The sequence below is a fragment of the Diceros bicornis genome, chromosome 14 (genome assembly GCF_020826845.1).
Source record: "Diceros bicornis minor isolate mBicDic1 chromosome 14, mDicBic1.mat.cur, whole genome shotgun sequence".
Lineage (NCBI taxonomy): Eukaryota > Metazoa > Chordata > Mammalia > Perissodactyla > Rhinocerotidae > Diceros > Diceros bicornis.
The window spans coordinates 10,662,167-10,682,654 of NC_080753.1; the positions used below are offsets into that span (position 1 = coordinate 10,662,167).

General features: G+C 39.4%; 1 protein-coding gene across 17 annotated transcripts in view; it reads left to right on the forward strand.

Annotated features, from left to right (window-relative positions):
• The window catches only part of DST (dystonin), a 441,352-nt gene that overhangs the window by 234,221 nt on the left and 186,643 nt on the right, over positions 1 to 20,488 (forward strand). For all 17 annotated transcript variants that reach the window (XM_058554117.1, XM_058554118.1, XM_058554104.1 and 14 more), the window contains one exon: positions 16,454 to 16,620. In XM_058554117.1, the coding sequence (XP_058410100.1) occupies positions 16,454 to 16,620 (167 nt within the window). The remainder of the gene's footprint in view (positions 1 to 16,453; positions 16,621 to 20,488) is intronic.

The following is a 20,488-nucleotide window of genomic DNA, read 5'->3' on the forward strand; positions in this document are numbered from 1 at the left end:
TCCTTGAGTGCCTACTGAATATAAATCTCATAAGCATGTTACATCTTTAGTAGGATAAGGAGATGTAAATTAAAAAAAGGAGTATCTTAGATTTGTATATTGCTTTGGAATTGGAAAAATGTTTTCAGACACATTGTGTCTTTGGAGTATCCTAACAACTGTATGAGATAGGCAAAGTAGACAATTCCTCTTTTATAGAATGAAGAATTGGAAACTCAGGTTAAATAATGTCCTGAAGGCAACACAGTAAATGGCAGTAGCTGAGTTCAGCTATGGCACAGCATCCTACTCTGGTTGGTTGTCAGAGTTCTGAAGGAGACTGTTGTGAGCTCAGAGCAGGGATTGAATTTATAGGAGTTGATGTTCGTCTGTGAAGGATGAGTGCTATAAACAGAGGTGGCAAAGGCAGGGCCATGTTTGGAGACAGGGAGTAATGGGCTCATTGTCCGCACCTTCTTCAGGGATCCCTTATTTGTCTAAGACTCACATGCTCTCTGTACCTTGTGACAAGGTCTCCTACCTTTGCCCTTGACCTTTTCCCACAACGCATTCTTATTACTTTTGTTTCACAAATCCCACCTCTTCCCAGTCTTGTTATATTGATCTCAGCAAAGATGGTTGTTTTCTCTGTTTATAGACCATTGGTTCTCTCACTGACCACATGTGTAGGTGTCACCTGAGGAGCTTTTAAAAACCACACATGCTTGCCCCGGGTCCGGCCCGGTAGCCTAGTGGTTAAGTTCGCGTGCTCCACTTCTGCGGCCCCAGATTCGCAGGTTCGGATTCTGGGTGCGGACCTACGTACTGCTTATCAAGCTATACTGTGGTGGCATCCTATGTACAAAATAGAGGAAAATGGGCACAGATGTTAGCTCAGGGCTAATCTTCCTCAGCAAAAAGAGGAAGATTGGCAGTGGATGTTAGCTCAGGGCCAGTCTTCCTCACCAAAAAAAAAAACAAACAAAAAAACCCCCACAGATGCCTGGATGTCACCCCAGTGATCCTAATGTCATAGATCAGGGTGAGGCTTCACAGGTGATTCTAATGGTCAAGACTATGGATAGGGAGCTTGTTACTCTTCTTATTCTACAGCAGTGCTTTTCAAAGTGTGACCCCAGGGTCCCTGCAGTAGAATCATCTGGAATGCTTGTGGAAAATGCTGTACCCCAGATTTAACTTGATCAGAATATTTCCTGGTGGGACATGAGAGAATGTTCCATATGTTTTAGGAACCCTCTCAGGTGTTTCTTAAAGACACACTAAATTTTGAGAACCAGCATCACCCTAGCTTAGCATTTGCCATCTCGTTCTCTTCTCAACGTAGGTTTTCTGATAAGCAGTGTAGATTTGGGGCCTGGAAGGCAGGGGATTAGAGTTCTAGTCAGGCTTTGCCACCAGAGAGCTCTGTGACTTGGACGGCCTTCTTCATTTCTCTGGGTCTCGGTTTCATTTTCTAGACAAAGAGCATATTGAACTAGATCGTGATACTACTATTAATAATAATGCTATTTATTGAGTCCTACTATATGCCAGAGACTCCACCATTATGCTATTTAAGCTTCAGAGCAAGCCTATGAAAGGGTTCTATTATTAATCCATTTACAGAGGAGGAAACTGAGCCTCAGGAAAGTTAAATAACATGCTCAGGTCACTCAGTCAGTAAGTGGAAGACCTTGGCTTTCACCCAAAATGATCTACCAAGCTGAACTCTTAACTCTTAACCCAACTGTTACCCACCTTTTCCATGTACATCTCTTTCAGTTTTGAGTTTCTATGAATCCATGTGTATAACTGCCTACCTTTTTGTTTGTTTAGTGTTTTCACCCCTTTCTCCATCCTTCCCTTCATTTCTCTACCAGACATTTGTTATGTACTTGTTATATATTGAACCAAAATTAGATACTCTGAGGGAAAGAAAATATAGCCCTTTTTTGCATACATTATATCCCATTGTTTGTTCAGAACAAATGGCAGGGCCTGTGGCTGTAAACGTAGTCACCTGAAAGTAAGGCTTCTGGGATGATGATGATGAATAATTTTAACTTTCCACCATACTATGTAGCTGTATTAACTCGTGAAAACTGAACCATTTTTATGTTTCTTTTCATCCTTTGGTAAATTGCCAATGAATAGTGCAGTGACCTAAAAGAAGGAAGCCGAGGAGAGAAGGATGAGAAGGAGTGTGGATATTGTACAAATTATATTATTAGTATCTGAATAATGAAGAGTTGAAAATGTTTATTAATTGACTTTTATATTATAAAAACTTTGAAAAAATTGAGAACTATCTCAAAATGTTAGAATACAGTTGTGTGCTGCATAATGACTTTCAGTCAATGATAGACCACATGTATAATGGTAGTCCCATAATATTAGTACCAGACAGCCTGGGTCTGTAGTAGGCTATAGGATCTAGGTTTGTGTAAGTGCACTCTATGATGTTCGCACAATGATGAAATTGCCCAACCATGCATTTTTCAGAACGTATCCATGTCGTTAACTGACATAACTGTACGTTAATATTCAAGGTCACTGAAGTATAATATTTATTTCTTCAACCAAGTCTTTTATGAACGTTAGGCTATCTTACTTAGAATTCAAGGACTAGGATAGAATCTAAACGTTTCTCCTTTCGTATGGTAGCTCTGCTCTACAGATCTTGAAACCAAAGGTCATTTGGTTTATAGTTGACTAATTAACTCATTTCTTTCTGAACCATTTCATTATTTTTAATGAAAATGCATTCATTGATTTTTTTTTTTTTACTATTTCCAGTTATTTGGATTTCATAAGCAGTTTGTGAAAATCTAGTTATAAAATAGTTGCATAGAATTTGAGTCTCTACCAGCATCATAATGCCTCTACCTTTTCACTTATATGAAGGAGAAGCCAAAGTTGAAGATCCCCTGCTGTACAAGAAAAATAGTTATATCTAACATAGATATAGTTTTCCCTCATATTTGAATAAGAAATAAATGAGCATTTGCTGAAAGAAGCTGTCAATTTAGAGCATTAGCACTTGAACTTTGTCGACTTTCTGCTTTTATCTTCTAGTTAACTCTTCGTTTTAGGGAGACAATTTTTAACCAGATAGAATTTTCAAAATATTTGTGCCATTTTTGCAGTTAAAAATATTTTGTGGAGCATTTTCACACATTTTTGAAACTTGGAAGCAGATATTAAAAATGTGTTGATTACATTTGTTTCTGCCAAAATAGTTAAAACATCTTTGAAGAGATTGTCTTTGGAAGCAAACATCTTGGCTTGGGAATATTTGCTGGTGTTGACAAATTCAATATGGAATTTAATTTTGCCTGACTACAGTGTCAAGTAGTATGAATAAAGGAGTTTAACAATAAAACTCACCCTGGTGCAGTTACATCAGCTCACCATGGGGCAGGCACTGTTCTGAACGATGTGTGTGTATGTCGTCTTAGTGTCTTAACAACTCTGTGAGGAGATGCTTTACATGAGAGAAAGCTGAGGCCCAGAGGAGTCATGGGGCCAGTAAGTGGTGGGGTCAGGAATTGAACCCCGGTCACCACTCTCCACAGCTCTGCGCCAGTCTTCCTCCCAATGGTAAACTTTTACCCTTGAAATAATTATGTTAAGAGACTCGTGAGGTAGAAGAATCTTGAGATCCACTTTTCCAACCTGCTGCTTTCATTCTTATTAATACCTGAACTCTCTCAAATAGAGTATAAACTCTATTTTTTAATTTTAGCAAAAATATATGAAGGAATTGAATTTCCTTTGATAACACTCTTTTGTCTAATCCTCTGAACCAGTAGGCATTTCATGTTCCACAGGGAAGAACATTTGCCTAGCTGTCATTTCTATATCCACTGTGTCTCTTAAGTCAGTTTTTGCTTCTATAAAATGAGATGGTTCATCGATAGATAAAGCTCTTCCTAGAATGTTGTAGGGAGTCAGTACTATAGACTTGGTATAGTGAAGAAAGAGAACTTATGAGATCTTGAGTCAGAAGACTTAAATTTAATCCAGGTCTACCTATTATGTGTCAGACAGTATGCTGACTATCTTCCTCTAATTCCATAATTAGCTTAAAATTTTGTCAACCTGTTGGAACAGAAATAACCCCTTGGAGGGACCAATTCTTGAAGCTAATCTTGGTTATTTACACCTTAGTACAGATCCATTAGTAGCTCTGGTAGGAGAGGGAAAGAGAATATAATGCCAGAGGCAAATCTGCTCTTCTCTGTGGGCAAAGGCTGTCAGTTAAGGCCGTGTGTCAAGTGAGGAAATTTCTATGAACCGTGATGTTCAGTTCATGTGAGAGATCCAGGGGTATATCTTCCTCTGAAAATGTGTGGTGGTCTGTGTTTCAGCTGCTTTGCCAATATAGAGGCTGAGAAGCTCTAGTGAAAAGAGTCTTGACTTTAGGGGTCGAGGCAAAGCTAGGAGATGTGCTTTCATGACCTGTGTGTGTGCAGCCATTTTCCCAGCAGTGGCTGCACGGGAAGGAGGCACCACTGTGGCTGCTGACACGGAGGAAAAGTTAGTCCGAGTTGTAAGGAGAGAGCTCTTTTCTAAATATGAAGGAGAAATTTCACTCTCCTCTTGCAGATTCTGAACTGGAGTTAAGGAGACCTAGGTCTATACCCTAGGCCTCCTACTAGATGCTGTGTGACCCTGGAAAAGTCACTTCACCTCTTTTGGTCTCAGCTTGTTCACTGGTGAGACGAGTGAGTCTGCCAAATGGCTCTGCGTCCTTTCAATTTGAGTTCCCTGATTCCTTGTCCTTCACTACTATTTATAGCCTTCTCTAAGCCAAATATCTTCATTCTCTTAACTTTAGAGATGTTGCGTTTTCCAGTGTTACACATAAATTATTTCAATAGTAAATTTGATTCAACTTTTTAATCTTTTCAAAAAATTATAATTGGTTAAAACGTTTGTATAGGATAACAAATTATGTACTTTTTTTTTTAAATGTGAGTAATCTTTTAGGGAGTATCTGACTCAACTTTGGAAGTTGGCTGTTCTTGTGTACTCAGTGCATGCCAGAACCATGACAACATCTGTAAAAATAGGGTGTTCCTGTTGCCCGGTTGTCTGGTGGCGTTGACTTTGCTCAGAGGACTTTCACATTTACAGCCTCAGCTGACCAGCACAGTGAGGCTGTTGCAATTCATTTAGCAGTAAGTGAGTCATTTCGCAGTAAGCTGTGAATGAAATCAGAGTGTGCTGTGAGATGAGATATGTTGACTTGTTTTCTTTCATTGAAAAGGCATTTCGAGGCTATACACTGTGTCAAGTTTATGAAGTTGTTTTATTTTATTTTTTATTTTTTATTTTTTTAAATTTTTTGTTTATTGCAGTAACATTGGTTTATAACATTGTAAAAATTTCAGGTGTACATCATTGTACTTCTATTTCTGCATAGATTACATCATGTTCACCACCAAAATACTAATTATAACCCATCACCACACATATGTACCGAATTATCCCTTTCACCCTCCTCCCTCCCCCCTTCCCCTCTGGTAACCACCAATCTAATCTCTGTCCCTATGTGTTTGTTTATTGTTGTTATTATCTACTACTTAATGAAGGAAATCATACGGTATTTGACCTTCTCCCTCTGACTTATTTCACTTTGCATTATACCCTCAATGTCCATCCACGTTGTCACAAATGGCTGGATTTCTTCGTTTCTTATGGCTGAGTAGTATTCCATTGTGTATATATACCACATCTTCTTTATGCATTCATCCCTTGATGGGCACTTAGGTTGCTTCCAAGTCTTGGCTATTGTGAATAACGCTGCAATGAACACAGGGGTGCATGTACCTTTGCAAATTGGTGTTTTCAAGTTCTTTGGATAAATACCCAACAGTGGACTAGCTGGATCATATGGTAGTTCTATCCTTGCTTTTTTGAGGAATCTCCATACTGTTTTCCATAGTGGCTGCACCAGTTTGCACTCCCACCAGCAGTGTATGAGAGTTCCCTTCTCTCCACATCCTCTCCAACACATGTTGTTTCCTGTCTTGTTAATTATAGCCATTCTGACGGGCGTGAGGTGATATCTCATTGTAGTTTTGATTTGCATTTCCCTGATAGTTAGTGATTTTGAACATCTTTTCATGTGTCTGTTGGCCATCTGTATATCTTCTTTGGAGAAATGTCTGTTCAGGTCTTTTGCCCATTTTTTAATTGGGTTGTTAGTTTTGTTGTTGTTGAGATGCATGAGTTCTTTATATATTTTGGAGATTAAGCCCTTATCAGATGTATGGTTTGCAAATATCTTCTCCCAATTGTTAGGTTGTCTTTTCGTTTTGTTGATGGTTTCCTTTGCTGTGCAGAAGCTTTTTAGTTTGATGTAGTCCCATTTGTTTATTTTTTCTATTGTTTCTCTTGCCCGGTCAGATGTGGTGTTTGAAAAGATGTTGCTAAGACCGATGTCGAAGAGCGTACTGCCTATGTTTTCTTCTAGAAGTTTCATAGTTTTAGGTCTTACATTCAAGTCTTTAATCCATTTGGAGTTAATTTTTGTGTATGGTGTAAGGTAAGGGTCTACTTTCATTTTTTTGCATGTGTCTATCCAGTTTTCCCAGCACCATTTGTTGAAGAGACTTTCTTTTCCCCATTGTATGTTCTTGGCTCCTTTGTCAAAGATTAGCTGTCCATAGATGTGTGGGTTTATTTCTGGGCTTTCGATTCTATTCCATTGATCTGTGTGTCTGTTTTTGTGCCAGTACCATGCTGTTTTGGTTACTACAGCTTTGTAGTATATTTTGAAATCAGGGAGTGTGATACCTCCAGCTTTGTTCTTTTTTCTCAGGATTCCTTTAGCTATTCGGGGTCTTTTGTTGTTCCATATAAATTTTAGGATTCTTTGTTCTATTTCTGTGAAAAATGTTGTTGGAACTTTGATAGGGATTGCATTGAATCTATAGATGGCTTTAGGAAGTATGGACATCTTAACTATGTTAATTCTTCCAATCCAAGAGCACGGAATATCTTTCCATTTCTTTGTGTCTTCTTCAATTTCTTTCAGAAATGTTTTATAGTTTTCGGTGTACAGATCTTTCACCTCTTTGGTTAAGTTTATTCCTAGGTATTTTATTCTTTTTGTTGCAATTGTAAATGGGATGGTATTCTTAATTTCTCTTTCTTCTACTTCGTTGTTAGTGAAGTTGTTTTAGAAAAATGATTCAGATGAAGCTTAGGTTCACTACTTGTTGTTGGGTTCTCTTTGAGTAGTCTCTGGGCTTGTGCTCACTGCTGGGCACTTTTGTGCAGGGCTCAGGGTGTTCTGTTATTATTGGGAAGTGAGGTTGATTGGAAACCATTTACTTTTCTAAAATGACAAGGTTTGCGTGACAGGTTAAAACTCATTCATACCAAATGAAAACATGAAACGTGTTTCTAATCTTTCATACTTTTTTTCTTTCCTTCCTTCCCTCCTTCCTCTGTTCGCTCCCTCTCTCCCTTCTCCTCCCTCCTTTCCTCTCTTATTCAGCAGATAGTTATTGAGCACCTAATATGTGCCATGTTGGGCAGAGTATGGGAGAATATTCCAAAGGGAGAAGTAGCTTGAGCAGAGGACCCTAGGAGAGAGGAAGCATGTGGTTCATATGGTGTAAAGTTCATATGGTTTGATCATAGACTAGAAAGAGACTGGCTTGAGTCTGGAGAGATCAGCAAAGACTGAATTTGATTACTGTGGCTGCAGAGTCAAGAACAAACTAGACTGGGAAGTGAAAGTAGGGCAAGACTTGGTGCACTGAGACTAGTTAGTAGGCTGTTACTAGTCCAGACACTGAGGCTTAGTTCCAGAAGAAGGTAGAAGCTCTCTTGAGCCCAATATTATCCTAGGTCTATCATGACTGTGTCTTAAAAGATGTCGGTATTGACATTGGAGACTAGAGGTAGTAGTCCAGACTAGAGAAAATAGTTACTTCAACTCAATAGTCGGTAGTGAGGAAAGAGAGGAAATGGGGATATAAGACCCTCTTCTCCCTTCAAAGCAGTTTTGGGACAGCTAATATATGCATATTATTAGGTGCATATATCTTCCCTAGCAGTCGAGTGAGTAGTTGGCAGGATGAGTCAGTACACATGAGGAGGTTTCAGAGTTGGAGTAACTCATCCTTTTATGTTTTGAGAGTTCTAGCACTGGTTTCTTTGGCTCCTAGGTTGTAGAAGCAAAACAATCTGCTTGTTTTGGGGGTTTTCTCATGTTGTTTAGCTGTTTCTTGAGACGGGGGTTCACGTTGCCTGGCTGTGTTCTGTGAGGTACTTTGTCAGACCTGCACCGAGCAGGCATGTGTCTGGTTATGCCACAGATAGAACTGTTTGCGAATGCCTGTGTGAACTGGGGTCAGGCCTTATTTCTTGTGTTTGAATTCTCCCTGTCCACATCCCTTTACCTCCCAGAGCCTCTCCCACAGCCCCCTGCACCTTCTTCTTTTAGTTCCAATTATTAGGGTTTCAGTCATTGGAAGTTGTCTCAGCTCTGCTAAGAGGGAGAAGGGACAATATGTAGTCAAGTGTCAGTGTTGTGTGTGAGGTAGAGGTAATGTGGGAAAAAGAGAGGTAGGCGCAGGAAAGAATGCGAAGGTTTTTTGTTGTGGTGGTGATTTTTTTTTTTTTTAAGGCTGAGATTGGTTTTCAGTTTTTTCATTTGTTCTTGATTTTGCTTATATGGCATGAAAAGATAAGACAGAAATGGTGACTTCTTTATTCTCAAGGCCCAGAATCCTGAACTATGAAAATGGCTTTATATATAGGGTATCTGGATTCTTTTTTTTTAATGCCCTACAGGGCTCAAATTAATTTTGTTAAATATATAGCCACCAGTCAAATTTCCAATTCAAATGGATTTGGGGACCCCTTGTTTAAATGGTTAGATTTTCTGAGCGTTTATTACTAGTAGGAACAATACTTTTAGAATCCGCATTTGGAGAACTTGCTTTCTAACATGACCCGGCAGTTTTTGAGAATGCCTTATGGTGAGTATTTTTATAGCCCGGAACCATTCTCTGTAAACCAGCTTTCGTCAGGGCTCTGGAAGATATTTGCACTTGACACAAAAATCTTGCAGGTTCTTCTTTCTGCTTTAGCCTTGGGCAGTCTTGGAAGAGGAACACACATAAGTAGAGCAGTGGTAAATGGGGAGGAAATAACATTTCCTCTGTAATTTAAGTGAAATAAAGATTGGGCCTATTCAATGTCTATGTATATAGCAAAAAGTATATGAAGATTGGGTGTTTTTCTGTTAATTTGTTTTAACCAATTCAGTACCATTTTCATGTGGGAGTTGAGTTAATTATATCTGACGATAATAAAAGTATACTGAAGCAGAATCTGTGATAATCTATTTACTGATTTTTCGCATCTGAAGCAGATGAGCCAGAAAAAAGGTCAGTGAAGTTGCGTAGTTAGTTGAAAAGTTAAAATCAGCCAAAAGAGTTATTTTGATTATAAGTAAAATAGAAAGCTCCTGAGATGCAGACCAAGACACGGGCAGTTCATACAAGCCTCAGGTATCCAACAGTGAGACTCGGTTCTAGCAGAAGATGGAAGCTTTGCTGATATGCTGAAATGCCAGTATCATTTCAGTCCTATCATAATTGTGTCCTAAAAGATACTTTTGAGAGACATTGGAGTTCACTTGGACTTAGGACATAAAGACCTTCTAATTCAAGCATGTTGACCTCTTCCCATCATACTCTCCTTGAACTTGGAGGACAAATACTAGATTTTGGTTGTTTTTACACATTGCCAAAATAAATTTTTTGAAAAATGTTGTCAAATGTGTCATTTCTATTGTGTAAATAATGAGTAAACAAAAACCTACTTAGTTGAGTGACATTTTTATGGGTAGATCAGTTTTGTTGGTTGGCCATTGAGCATCCACCATAGCCAATAAGGCTTCTCCTTCCTGTGTGGGACCTTGAAGTATATGATAAAACAGAAGTGATCAAGGATATCGTGGTGGTTGCCTGAATGAGTTAATGTGGATTCCAAAGGTGCCTAACCCAAGCAGAAAGTCATATGTTCACTGGGCATTGATGGAGTGTCTATGTGCCGAGCCCTGACTGAGTGAGGCACTGTAATACTAAGATGAATAAGACATTGTTCTTTTGAATATGTTTGCTCATGTGTTAGAGGGAGAGAAGAGATATCAAGAGATAATAATGATGCACAACATATACTGCTGTCATAGCAGGTGCATGGATGCTGTGGAAGCAGAGATGGTGGGACGCCTCACACACACCCTGGAGGAGGAATCAGCTGGAGCTTCCTTAAGCAGAAGGATGGGTGAAGGGCTAGAGGGGTGGAGGCTGGTGAGGGCATTCTGCAGGTAGACAGTGGCACCTATAAATGCATAATGTCCTGCGGAAATGTGAGGGAACTAGACGTAGTTCAGTGTGGCTGGAGCGTGAGGAGTATTTTGGGGTGGGTGTTAAAGGGGAGGGAGGAGAGATGAGGCTGCATAGGACTGTGTCACCAACTGAATGTAGGTGCAGACAGAGAAAAAGGCATCAAGAATGAGTTCAGAGTTTTTGATTTTGGGGCAACTGGGTGAATGATGGGGCCATCCTCTGAGCTAGGAATACAGAAGGAAGAGCAGGATGGAGAAAGAGAAATTCAGTTTTCAATAAAGTGAGTTTGAGAAGATTGCAAGATATAGCATGGTGGTTTAGAGTAGCAGCTTTGGAGCCGGATAGGTTCAAATTCAAATTTTACTTCTACTTGATGGTAGTTGCGTGAACTTGAGTAAGTCATGTAACCACTTTGTGCCTCTTTATCATTTACAAAATGAGATTGTATGTTATGAGGATTATAAGAGATAATATTTGTAAAGTGCTTAAGTACAATGTCTGGCTCATTTAAGTGCTCAATAAGTGGTTGATTTTGCTCTTTCAACAGAGCTGTTCACTAGGGAGTTGGAATTTACAGATCTTGAGTTCAGGGGTAAGGTTTGAGTGGGATATAGGGATTTGGAAGTCATCAGTGTGGAGGGGATAGTTGAAGCCATTGTAGTAGATGAGATTATCCAGGGAGAGTGAGAAGATGAGAGGACTGAGGACCTAGCTCTGGGGAGCATCATTAAAGGATGGGTAGCAGAGGAGCCGCTAGTGAAGACTGAGAAGGACTGACTGGAGAGGCAGGAGGAAAAGCAGGAAGGAATGACATCAAGGAAGCCAGGAAGGAAAGATTGCCAATGACAGATGCCTCAGAGAGAGCAGGATTAGAAAATGCAGGGACCGGCCTGGTGGCTTAGTGGTTAAGTTCGCGCGCTCCGCTTCGGCGGCCTGGGGTTCACTGGTTTGGATCCTGGGTGCAGACCTACCCACCACTCATCAAGCCATACTGTGGCGGTGTCCCACATAGAGAAACTAGAAGGATGTACAGCTATGACTACAACTATCTACTGGGGCTTTGGGGAGAAAAAAAGGAAAAAAGGAGGATGATTGGCAACAGATGTTAGCTCAGGGCCAATATTCCTCAAAAAAAAAAAAAAAAAAAAAAAAACAGAAAATGGAGGGATTGGAAAAAAAACCCATGAGCTCTTCTTCATGTTGTTTTTCTCTCCTTAGACTGTAAGCTCCGTGAGGATGATGGTAATGGTACAAGCAGACATTTATGAGGGCCTGCTCAATAAGTGAGATGATGAGAGAGGAGGTTGATAGATGATCCCTCAGAGTTCTTACAGCTCTTCAGTTTCCACATGACCTGGTCTCCTCCTGTGCCCACCACTTCCTCTGTTGTGTTTTGCAAACTGTCGAATTTCCTTCTTTACTGGGAAAATAGAGTCACGAGCAAGAACTCCGTCACTTTCTTGTCTGGTCATTTCTACTTAGTTGTAGTGGAGTGATTGGGGTGGAAGCCAAATCACAACAGGTTGAGGAGTAAAGATAATAAAGATTAAAAAATATAGAATGCTTTTTTCCAGTTGCTTTACTGAAGAGAGAGACAGTGATAAGAGGCAGTTGAGTTTATGAAGGTTATTTGTTTATTTATTTTAGGATGGAGGAGACTTGGGCATTTTAAGTGCTGAGAGCAGAAACCCAGATGAGAGGGGGTAATTGATAGAGTGAGACCCCCAGGAGGCGGGAGGTGGAAGGATTCAGAGCACAGGAGGAAAGCAGGTCCTGTGGAAGCAAAGTTTGTGGGTAACAGGGCAGGAAGTGAGGGAGTTTTTACTCATGTCACTGTTTTCTATGTAAAGAAGGAGAGAAAAAGTGATTGCTAAACATAAAAAAGAGGCGGCGGGGTAGGGAGTTTTAGGCAAACGGTGAAGAACTGAAAGACATACTACTGTGAGGGGTGAAAACTGGCCAATTAAGACACCAAGAAGAATTGCCGTGTTTCCTGGCGTGCCTAGCTGAGATTGCAGACCTGGAATTTGTGGTGGCAGCAGTCCACATGGTGGTCGGGTTTTCTCTATTAGAGCTTTCTAGCTTGGGGCAAGAGCAGAGAAGACATACAGCTGTCTTGATCAGAATTAAGATTTGGCTGGGTGGTTGCAGGGTAAAGAGAAAGGAGTGAGGGAGTTGAGGATATTGGTTGAAGTGGGGGGTCATGACCAGGTAGAGAAGGAGGTAAGGATAGAAGAGGCTCGTAGACTGTGATAAAATTGGGCGAGTCAAGGAACATGAGATGTTGGTGAAGCTGGAACTTGGTTTAGGTGGAGTTAGGGAATGAAAGTGCTGGGGGAGCGGGAAACTGCTGTCAGAAGTTAAATATCTGAGGTGGCGTAGTTCCAGCTCAAGATGGGGAGATCAGAGGAGACAAAGGACTGTGAAGATGAGGTGCTGGATGGAGACAGACACATGCTCAGCCAGATGCCAAACCTCTGGGGGATGCGACGATCATTTTTGAGGAGAGGAAGAAGATCAGCCTACAATGTGAAAAATGAGGTCTTTGTACCCACGGGTAATGGTTTGAAAACCATTTGGTTTGCATTATTGGGGGTGTTAAAATACCTTTGCCTTGCCTCTGGGGCTAATGGTGTCTGGGACTTAATGCAGTGATGGAGACCTGGGGTTCAGTAAAAAGGTAGAAGCGGTGTAAGGTACTGAAGATGTAAGAGATTTGTTTACCGTGGAATAGGTATTTCTGGGAAGTTTGGGAATGGTGGCAAGCTGGGTCAAGAGAGATGAAGCAGAGATGAAATACGGGCATGAGAGGCTCAGTGACAGGAAGAACTTGAATTTGGGTGGTAGCCAACAATGACCTGGATGTGAGGCATGAGGGCTTCAAGTTTCCAAAAGGAACTAGGGAACTCTGGTATAAAGTATTTTGTTTGTTTTTGATGCTAGCTGACAAGCTTGTTGGTGAGAAGCTTTAAGCAGCAAATACCAGTAATATAATTGTGATGGGAGAAGCTAACATTTCTAGAGTGTTCTATATGCAGAGCACTGTGCTAAGCACTTGATGTGGATTATTTTATCTAATCTTTAGAACCACTCAAGGAGGTAGAAATTATGTCATCATTTAAGTTTTAAAAATGAGGAAAATAGATTTTAGAGAGATTATGTGAATAGCTCTGGATCATAATCCCATTACTGTTAGGGTTGGGATTTGAACCCAGGCAGCATGGATTGAAACCCTCTCTGATCATTACTGTGTTGCCTCCAGGAATTGAAGGGAGGAGGCTTGATTACGTCCTAGAATCCGACCTGAATGTGGAACCATCATTGACTTGTTATTGATGGAGGATTCAGCCTGTTTGGCTGAATGCAAGGGTTTCAAATCAGGGGTTAAGAATGACAACTGTAGACTTGTGATTTTAGCATTTAATTAATTTATTTTTTTTACTTTTGGTTGCACAGTGTCATGAAAAGTCTCATATACTCAGATAGTGGCTAATGGTAACAGTATATTTTTAAAAATATCTTAAATTTCCATGTGGGGATAATATTCAGTTAATTGGAAATAGCAGGAGAAGCTGAAAATGAGTAATGTGTTAGTAGTCTTTGATGTGTTAAAGTTTGGTTTGTGACATATTTGAATGTGCATTTTTGAACTGTGGCTTTTGAAATAGTGTATGCATGTGTAATAGCCTGAAATGGTGTTGTGTGTGTAATAATCTGAAATTCACCTATTAGAAACTTATCTAATGAGAATGTATTATTTTCTCTTGGATGATATTACTCCTTTTTCAGACCTCTAAACTCCTCTTCTTTAGTATCCTTCCTCGGGTAAAATGCTGTGTAGCACTCAAACCTATTAAACTTAAACTGGTACCTTGTAGTTGAAATTTACTGACTTCCCTTGTTAATGGGTAATTTTCTGACTGGCCTGGCATGGAATGTTCTTCATCCAGCAGAACCCCTCTCCCCAGCTCCCTTCCTTTTCTTTATATAGCTATAAATGCCACCCGTTATAGCTCCTGTGTTATGAGAGTTCCCGAAAGCAGTTGATTTTATAATTTGTAAAGGCTAAAAAGGAACACGTTGTGAACTTTTACCTAGAGGTTCAACTTTTCCATTTACAGAGTTTCCTGGGTTAGTTTCTCTGAAGGCTTGTTTCATAGATTTGGATTAGTTTCAGGCAGCAAATTTTAAAACTTTATATTTAACTCTTCTTTATGGGAAGAGAATTGGGAGAATAACGCAGCCAAGTTTTTGCCTCTCCCTTTGTCAAAAGGAATAATAATAGCCACAACAATAAAACAGCGGACATGCTGAGTTTGCACTTACTGTGGGGCAGGCATTACACTGTGCTTGTGTTGTTGGATTCTTACCACACAGTGTAATAATTACCATCATCATTATTTTACAAGGAAGGGAACAGTCTTACAGCAGTTAAGTAACTTGAGCATGTACGTGGTAGAGATGTGATTTAAACTCACAGGATTTGCCAGGAAGGCTCTCTGGCGTAATCTTAGGCCAGAAATATCGTTTGGAAGTTGGGTGGAAGAATACTGGTGATTTTTCAGCTCTTTTTGTCCACATTAAAAACAAAAAAAGAGAAATCCTGCCTATACATACACGATAATGTGTTCATAAATATAGTTCTCTTCCATGCAACAGAGATTAGCAGATTCCTAGGAAAGATGATAAATTGAGACACTTTGCTCCACTTTCAAATCCTGGCCTTTGTCAAGGAGAGTGTCTCAGACAGTGGCTGAGAGGGGAGCTCCACAGCGCACAGCTGCCTCTGCTGAATCCTGCGGAAAGGGTGTGTGTGGCTGACATCTGCACGCGGTGTTGGGCTGCCAGGCCTGGGGTGGCTTTGACTGCTGCAGCGTTCCTGCCCCAGGTCCCTGGATTGGCCATGCCTGTGGCTCTTGGGGCAGCTGGGAGGAATAAAGGGCTTCCTCTTTGAGCCTGGCATTGCCACATGTAAAAGGCTGTGTTTAGTCTGGGCCCTATTATTCTCTACTTTCAGTTGCTTGATTCTGCCTGTTTTGGCGTCTGACGTCTGGGTCGTATTTACAGTCCCATAGTAAGACTTTAGACTGAAAAGAGCCTTGAACAGTATCTGCTTCTGCCTCCTCCCTCCTCATTTTGTAGAGGAGGAAGTCACTCACAGACGTGAAGTGAACTGTCCAAAACTATGGGACTAGTGGCCAGGACTGGAAGCCCATCTCATGATTTCAGTGATTTTCGTCCTGTTACAAAATGCCTGGTCCCTCCCTGTGTCTTGCTTCCAGCCTCTTGTTTGCCTCCTGATCCTGGCTTGCCGTCTGTCTTCTTGATCCCCTGGCTTTGTGTCCTGCACCGATTGAGGGAACAGTTGTTTGTGTTAATTCCGCCTTTGGAATTAGTGTGACCCCTGGTAAAGTTACTTTGTGCCTTAATATCATTATCAGTAGATTAAGTAGGACCTTTTCAAGGAGGTTCTTAAGGAAATGTAAATCGTGTGAACTGGTGACCTGTTTTATTATTATTTAATGGAAAAGACTTTTAGAAAATTTAATGAAAACAAAGTATAGGGAAAAAATCAGTTGATAAAGGTTTTGTGTTGAGCAAGCTGAGCAGACTCATGAGAAAATGGAAGAGACTTTGGCCAAATTGTTATGTAATGTAGTTAATTGGAGAGGGTACTGTTATCCTTCTTTGCTTTTTACACAGGATACCTGTCGGATCAAATTCTGCTCTGTCGGTGGTAATACAGATTACTTTGTAGGTTTTACTTGTCATCCACTTGAACTTGGAAAAACATTGCTTATGTTGTTTTTAACAAATCTGATTGCTAAAGAGGAATGTAGAATTTTTGATGCTGTGATGTTTTGGTATAATAAAAAAAATTAGATGCTTGGGTTAAATCTGACTTTTTCAATCTGTTAACCTCTTTGAAACTTAGTTTTCCTGGATGTAAAATGGGGAAAATATACCTGGCTTACAGGTGAGAGTTATGAAGATTAAGTAAAGTAGCACTTATAAAGTGCTTGGCGCATAGTGGGTTCATAATCTGAGCTACCTTCCTTCCTTCCTGATGGTTTCACACTTTCTGTTGTCTTTAGATATCGGATATCCATGTTACTGGAGAGTCAGAGGACATGTCTGCAAAAGAGAGATTGCTGCTGTGGACACAGCAGGCAACAGAGGGTTATGCTGGAATACGGTGTGAAAATTTCACTACCTGCTGGAGAGATGGAAAACTATTTAATGCCATCATTCATAAATACAGGTATGGAGTTTGTGGGGTTTGTTTTTTTCTTTAGACAAATACGAGATGTTTCTTTCGTTTCTAAATCTCAAAATAACTTTTTATTATTATGGAAGCAATACATGTGCATGGCAAAAAATTAGAAAATACAGACAAGTAAACATAAAAACATCCTATTCCCACCACTCAGAGATTGTCACTCTAAGCTTTCGTGCACATGTGTAGCCACACATAGCTATACTATGTCTCTGGATTTTGCCAGTTACTTAGCAGATAGCTAGTTCTGATGTGTAGAATCCACAGGTAGATGACCAAGATTGTGTATATAGAGAACTGGTAAGTAGTCAGGTAAGAGTTTAGTTCAGACTTGGAGCTCACAAGTCTCCAATCATAATTTCCTAGTCTAGTTACTCTGGTGAGTAGCTGGGTTTACAATGGTCTATTTTGGGGTGGTAAGCAGTTTCCCAGTGAGAATTATTAACAACTAAATCCCCATTAACTCTTACATTGCACTTACTAAGTGCCAGGCATCATCCTAAGCAGTAAATATATTAATTTATTTAATCCTCACAACATCTCTAAGGGGATATTGTCATCCACAGTTAATAGACAGAAACTGAGACTCAGAGTACATACTTGCTTAAAGTCACACAACCAGCGAGTGGCAGACTTAAGATTCAAACACAGACACTCTGGCTCTTGAGTCCGTGCTCTTACTGCCTTAAAGAAGCTAAATCCCCAGAAAATATTTATTGAAAATGATGTATTTTTTGATCTCAGTTATTTTTGTTAGTTTTGCAAAAATTATATCATGTTGTTGAGGAACTGAATGTATTCCTCAACAGACTAAGCCTAAGCTATAAACTCATTAAACTAACAAACTTATTTGATTATAATAAAAATAATAATTATATGGAATAGTTAATATTTTGAAAATGTTCTACATGTGAAGCAGTCTGTTAAGTGCTTTCCAAACGTTGTCTCCTTCAGATCTCTCAATAGTCGCGTAAAGCAGGAACTGTTATTCTCCCACTTTTATAGATGAGGAACTGGGGATCACCAAGGTCACACTGCTAATAAGTTACCCAGCTAAGATTCTAATCCTGGTCTGTTTGACTTGAAATCCTGTTCTCTCTCTCCTCTCCCTTCCTTTTCTTCTTTTTCTTTCTCTCCTCTTCCTCTCTCTCTCCCTTTTTATTTTGGAAATTTCAATGTCTGCAAAACTATAATGAATCTCCCATGTATCCACACCCAAGAGCCCCCTTTAAACACTACAATGATCTCCTTCCTTTATGGACCACCATTTCAATAGAGGTAGATGTAAGTTACTGAATTAAAAAGAAAAACCAAGATCAACTTGCCTACACTTGTCCAAAGTAAAGCACCAGATCTTGAGTAACACGGTGCCAAGAGGGTTTAGTGGTTACAGACATGGCAATTATCACGCTGCACTTCCCATGTGACTTAAAACACGAGGCTGGCAGAAGGCTGTGTAGCTGGACACATTCTATACCTGGGATGATAAGATCTTCTTGGCCTTTGAATAAAAATATTTGGATTGTTATCCCTCAAGGATTTATGTCAGGATGCATCTTTGAGAGTGTGCTCTGCCCTCTTCTTTGAAGATTTATGGATAGAAGCAAAACATTTAGAAGCCCGTTATTCTTCCAAAATAATTGACTTTTAAAAACAATGGTCTCTAGGCTTTGTCTCTTCAATACTTATGAAGGATTATAAGTACGAATTGATATATACATACTGTGCACTTTTCTCCTAAGTTCTTAAATAAGTTGCTGTGTGTGTCAGAGATCCTAAAATTTCCAAGGGAATTTTAATGTTACAAAGCTTATATTGCTTTGGGAGAGAATTTGAATCTTGTGAATGTTACTTTTTTTGAATTTTATTTTGGCAGAGTGATCATTTCAGAAATGTGTTTAGCTTTAACTATAAACTTCAGTTTCCTGGTTGGCTTTGTTACCCACCATTGGGCTCGCTCTGCTCACCGTGATCTGAGCCAGTTAATCACAACAAGTTAGGAATCGAGAAAGGAAGTTTTAATTTGATTAGCTGGCATAATTGGGAAGATGGCAAACTACTGTCTCAAAAAACCATCTTCAAGGATTACAGAATCTTGACGCAGTTATGTAGGGAAAATGGGCAGTGAGGAGAGAGTCCAGGGATATTGGTCTCCAGGCATGTGGGGCTCCAGACATCACATTGTTCCATTCTCCTGTCAGCTGTGATGGACCTACCTTGTAGTTGTGTTTCCCATCTGTGGTCAACCTGTTCCTGGAGAGAAACTCATAGAACAAAATTTTAATTTATCAAGCTATTTGGGAGTACATATGTAAGCAGAGGCCATAAATCAGGAGAGCATGCGAATTTTTTAGAGTATGTGCAGAGCAGCGAGTAGTCACACAGGAGGGGCTGGGGCCATTTAGCGTAACAAGATGGCCTCACTTATGCTGACTTACAGCTTTGTTTTCCTTTGTTAGAATTCATGGAAAAATACCGAATATCTGGTTTAAATGCTTATAAGATTTCTTTGTTGCTGAAGTTTTGTTAAGTTATCCTGTGCGTCATAAAATATCATTTTGGTTTCTTTCACTAGAAGAAACCTTTCATCTGTAGAATTGTATTTTTAGTTCAAGTCCTTGGGCCTTTCTTTTTACTTAAAAAACAATTGAATACTTTTCTTCTAGCATGAGTAAGAATTAAATGGATGGGGTTGAACTACACATGGTTTTTGCTGTTGAATGCCTTGATTTACTCTAAACACAGAAGAGACAAAGTTATAAGCAATTGAAAAATCACTATAAGCAGATTTTTGGAGGTTGGACGATAGTAATCACATGTAGAGGGTAATGTCTTATTTAACAGTTGTTTTTACTTGGTAATGATTCCCATAAATTTTGTGATGTATTTGGATTTGCTGTGGAAATATATCCACTTAACTGGGCTTTTTTGGGTAGTTTTTTAGATTAAAAGTTATATTATTTATATGAATTTTATTTGACTTCTGTAATAAGGATTATCTGAGGTGGCACATGGGTTTAACTTCTACTCAATTACCAAGTCTAACCATGTGGAATGCTTTCTTGAGAACGATCTTAGGAGAGAGTAAGGGCTTGGCAGGAAACAACCTCGTGATTGCTGCAGGGATGGAAGGAGGGATGGTGATGCTGATGTGCAGCAAGTTTGCATGCCCTGGATAGGATATGAAAGATGTCTCTGGGGATTAGAAGGAAAATAAATAATATGTGTCATGTAAAGTAAATGAGTATTATTTGTAATAAGTGATTTAGTCAGATTTTTATGTACCTAATATCTTAAAGATTTGGAAATATTGATCTGAAATGGGAACAAAGCATCCTTCAGATTTCGTATTAATGTAAATACTACCAAAAGTTATTAATCAAGTACATTAATTTGGATTGTCTAGCATATTTTCATTAGTGTTCTAACATAGAATATGACTTGAAAGTAGAGAGAATGTTTAACCCCAATAAGCAGTACTTTACTAACTGTTCAGTTATTCTAAAATGTTCCATAGAAAACTTAATTTACTAGTATTTCCATTCTTTGAAAGAACTATTATATGAAATAAAAATGAAGAGACTTTTATATAGTAAGACTAATTTATAGATGTTATGCAATAAAAATGATCCATGAAGGTAAAAAGAAAGTGATTGTCACGTAGGTACCGAAGAAATATATGCAGAATGTTGCCCATGTATCAGTTTCTGTCCTAGCTGTTTTTTATATATGGTAGCTTTTAAAATTATCACAATCCTGTGAAATAGATGGTACTATTTCCATTTTTATCAATTTATTAAATTATCAAAGAAACTGAGGCTCAAAAGGTAACTAACATGCTCAACATCGCATA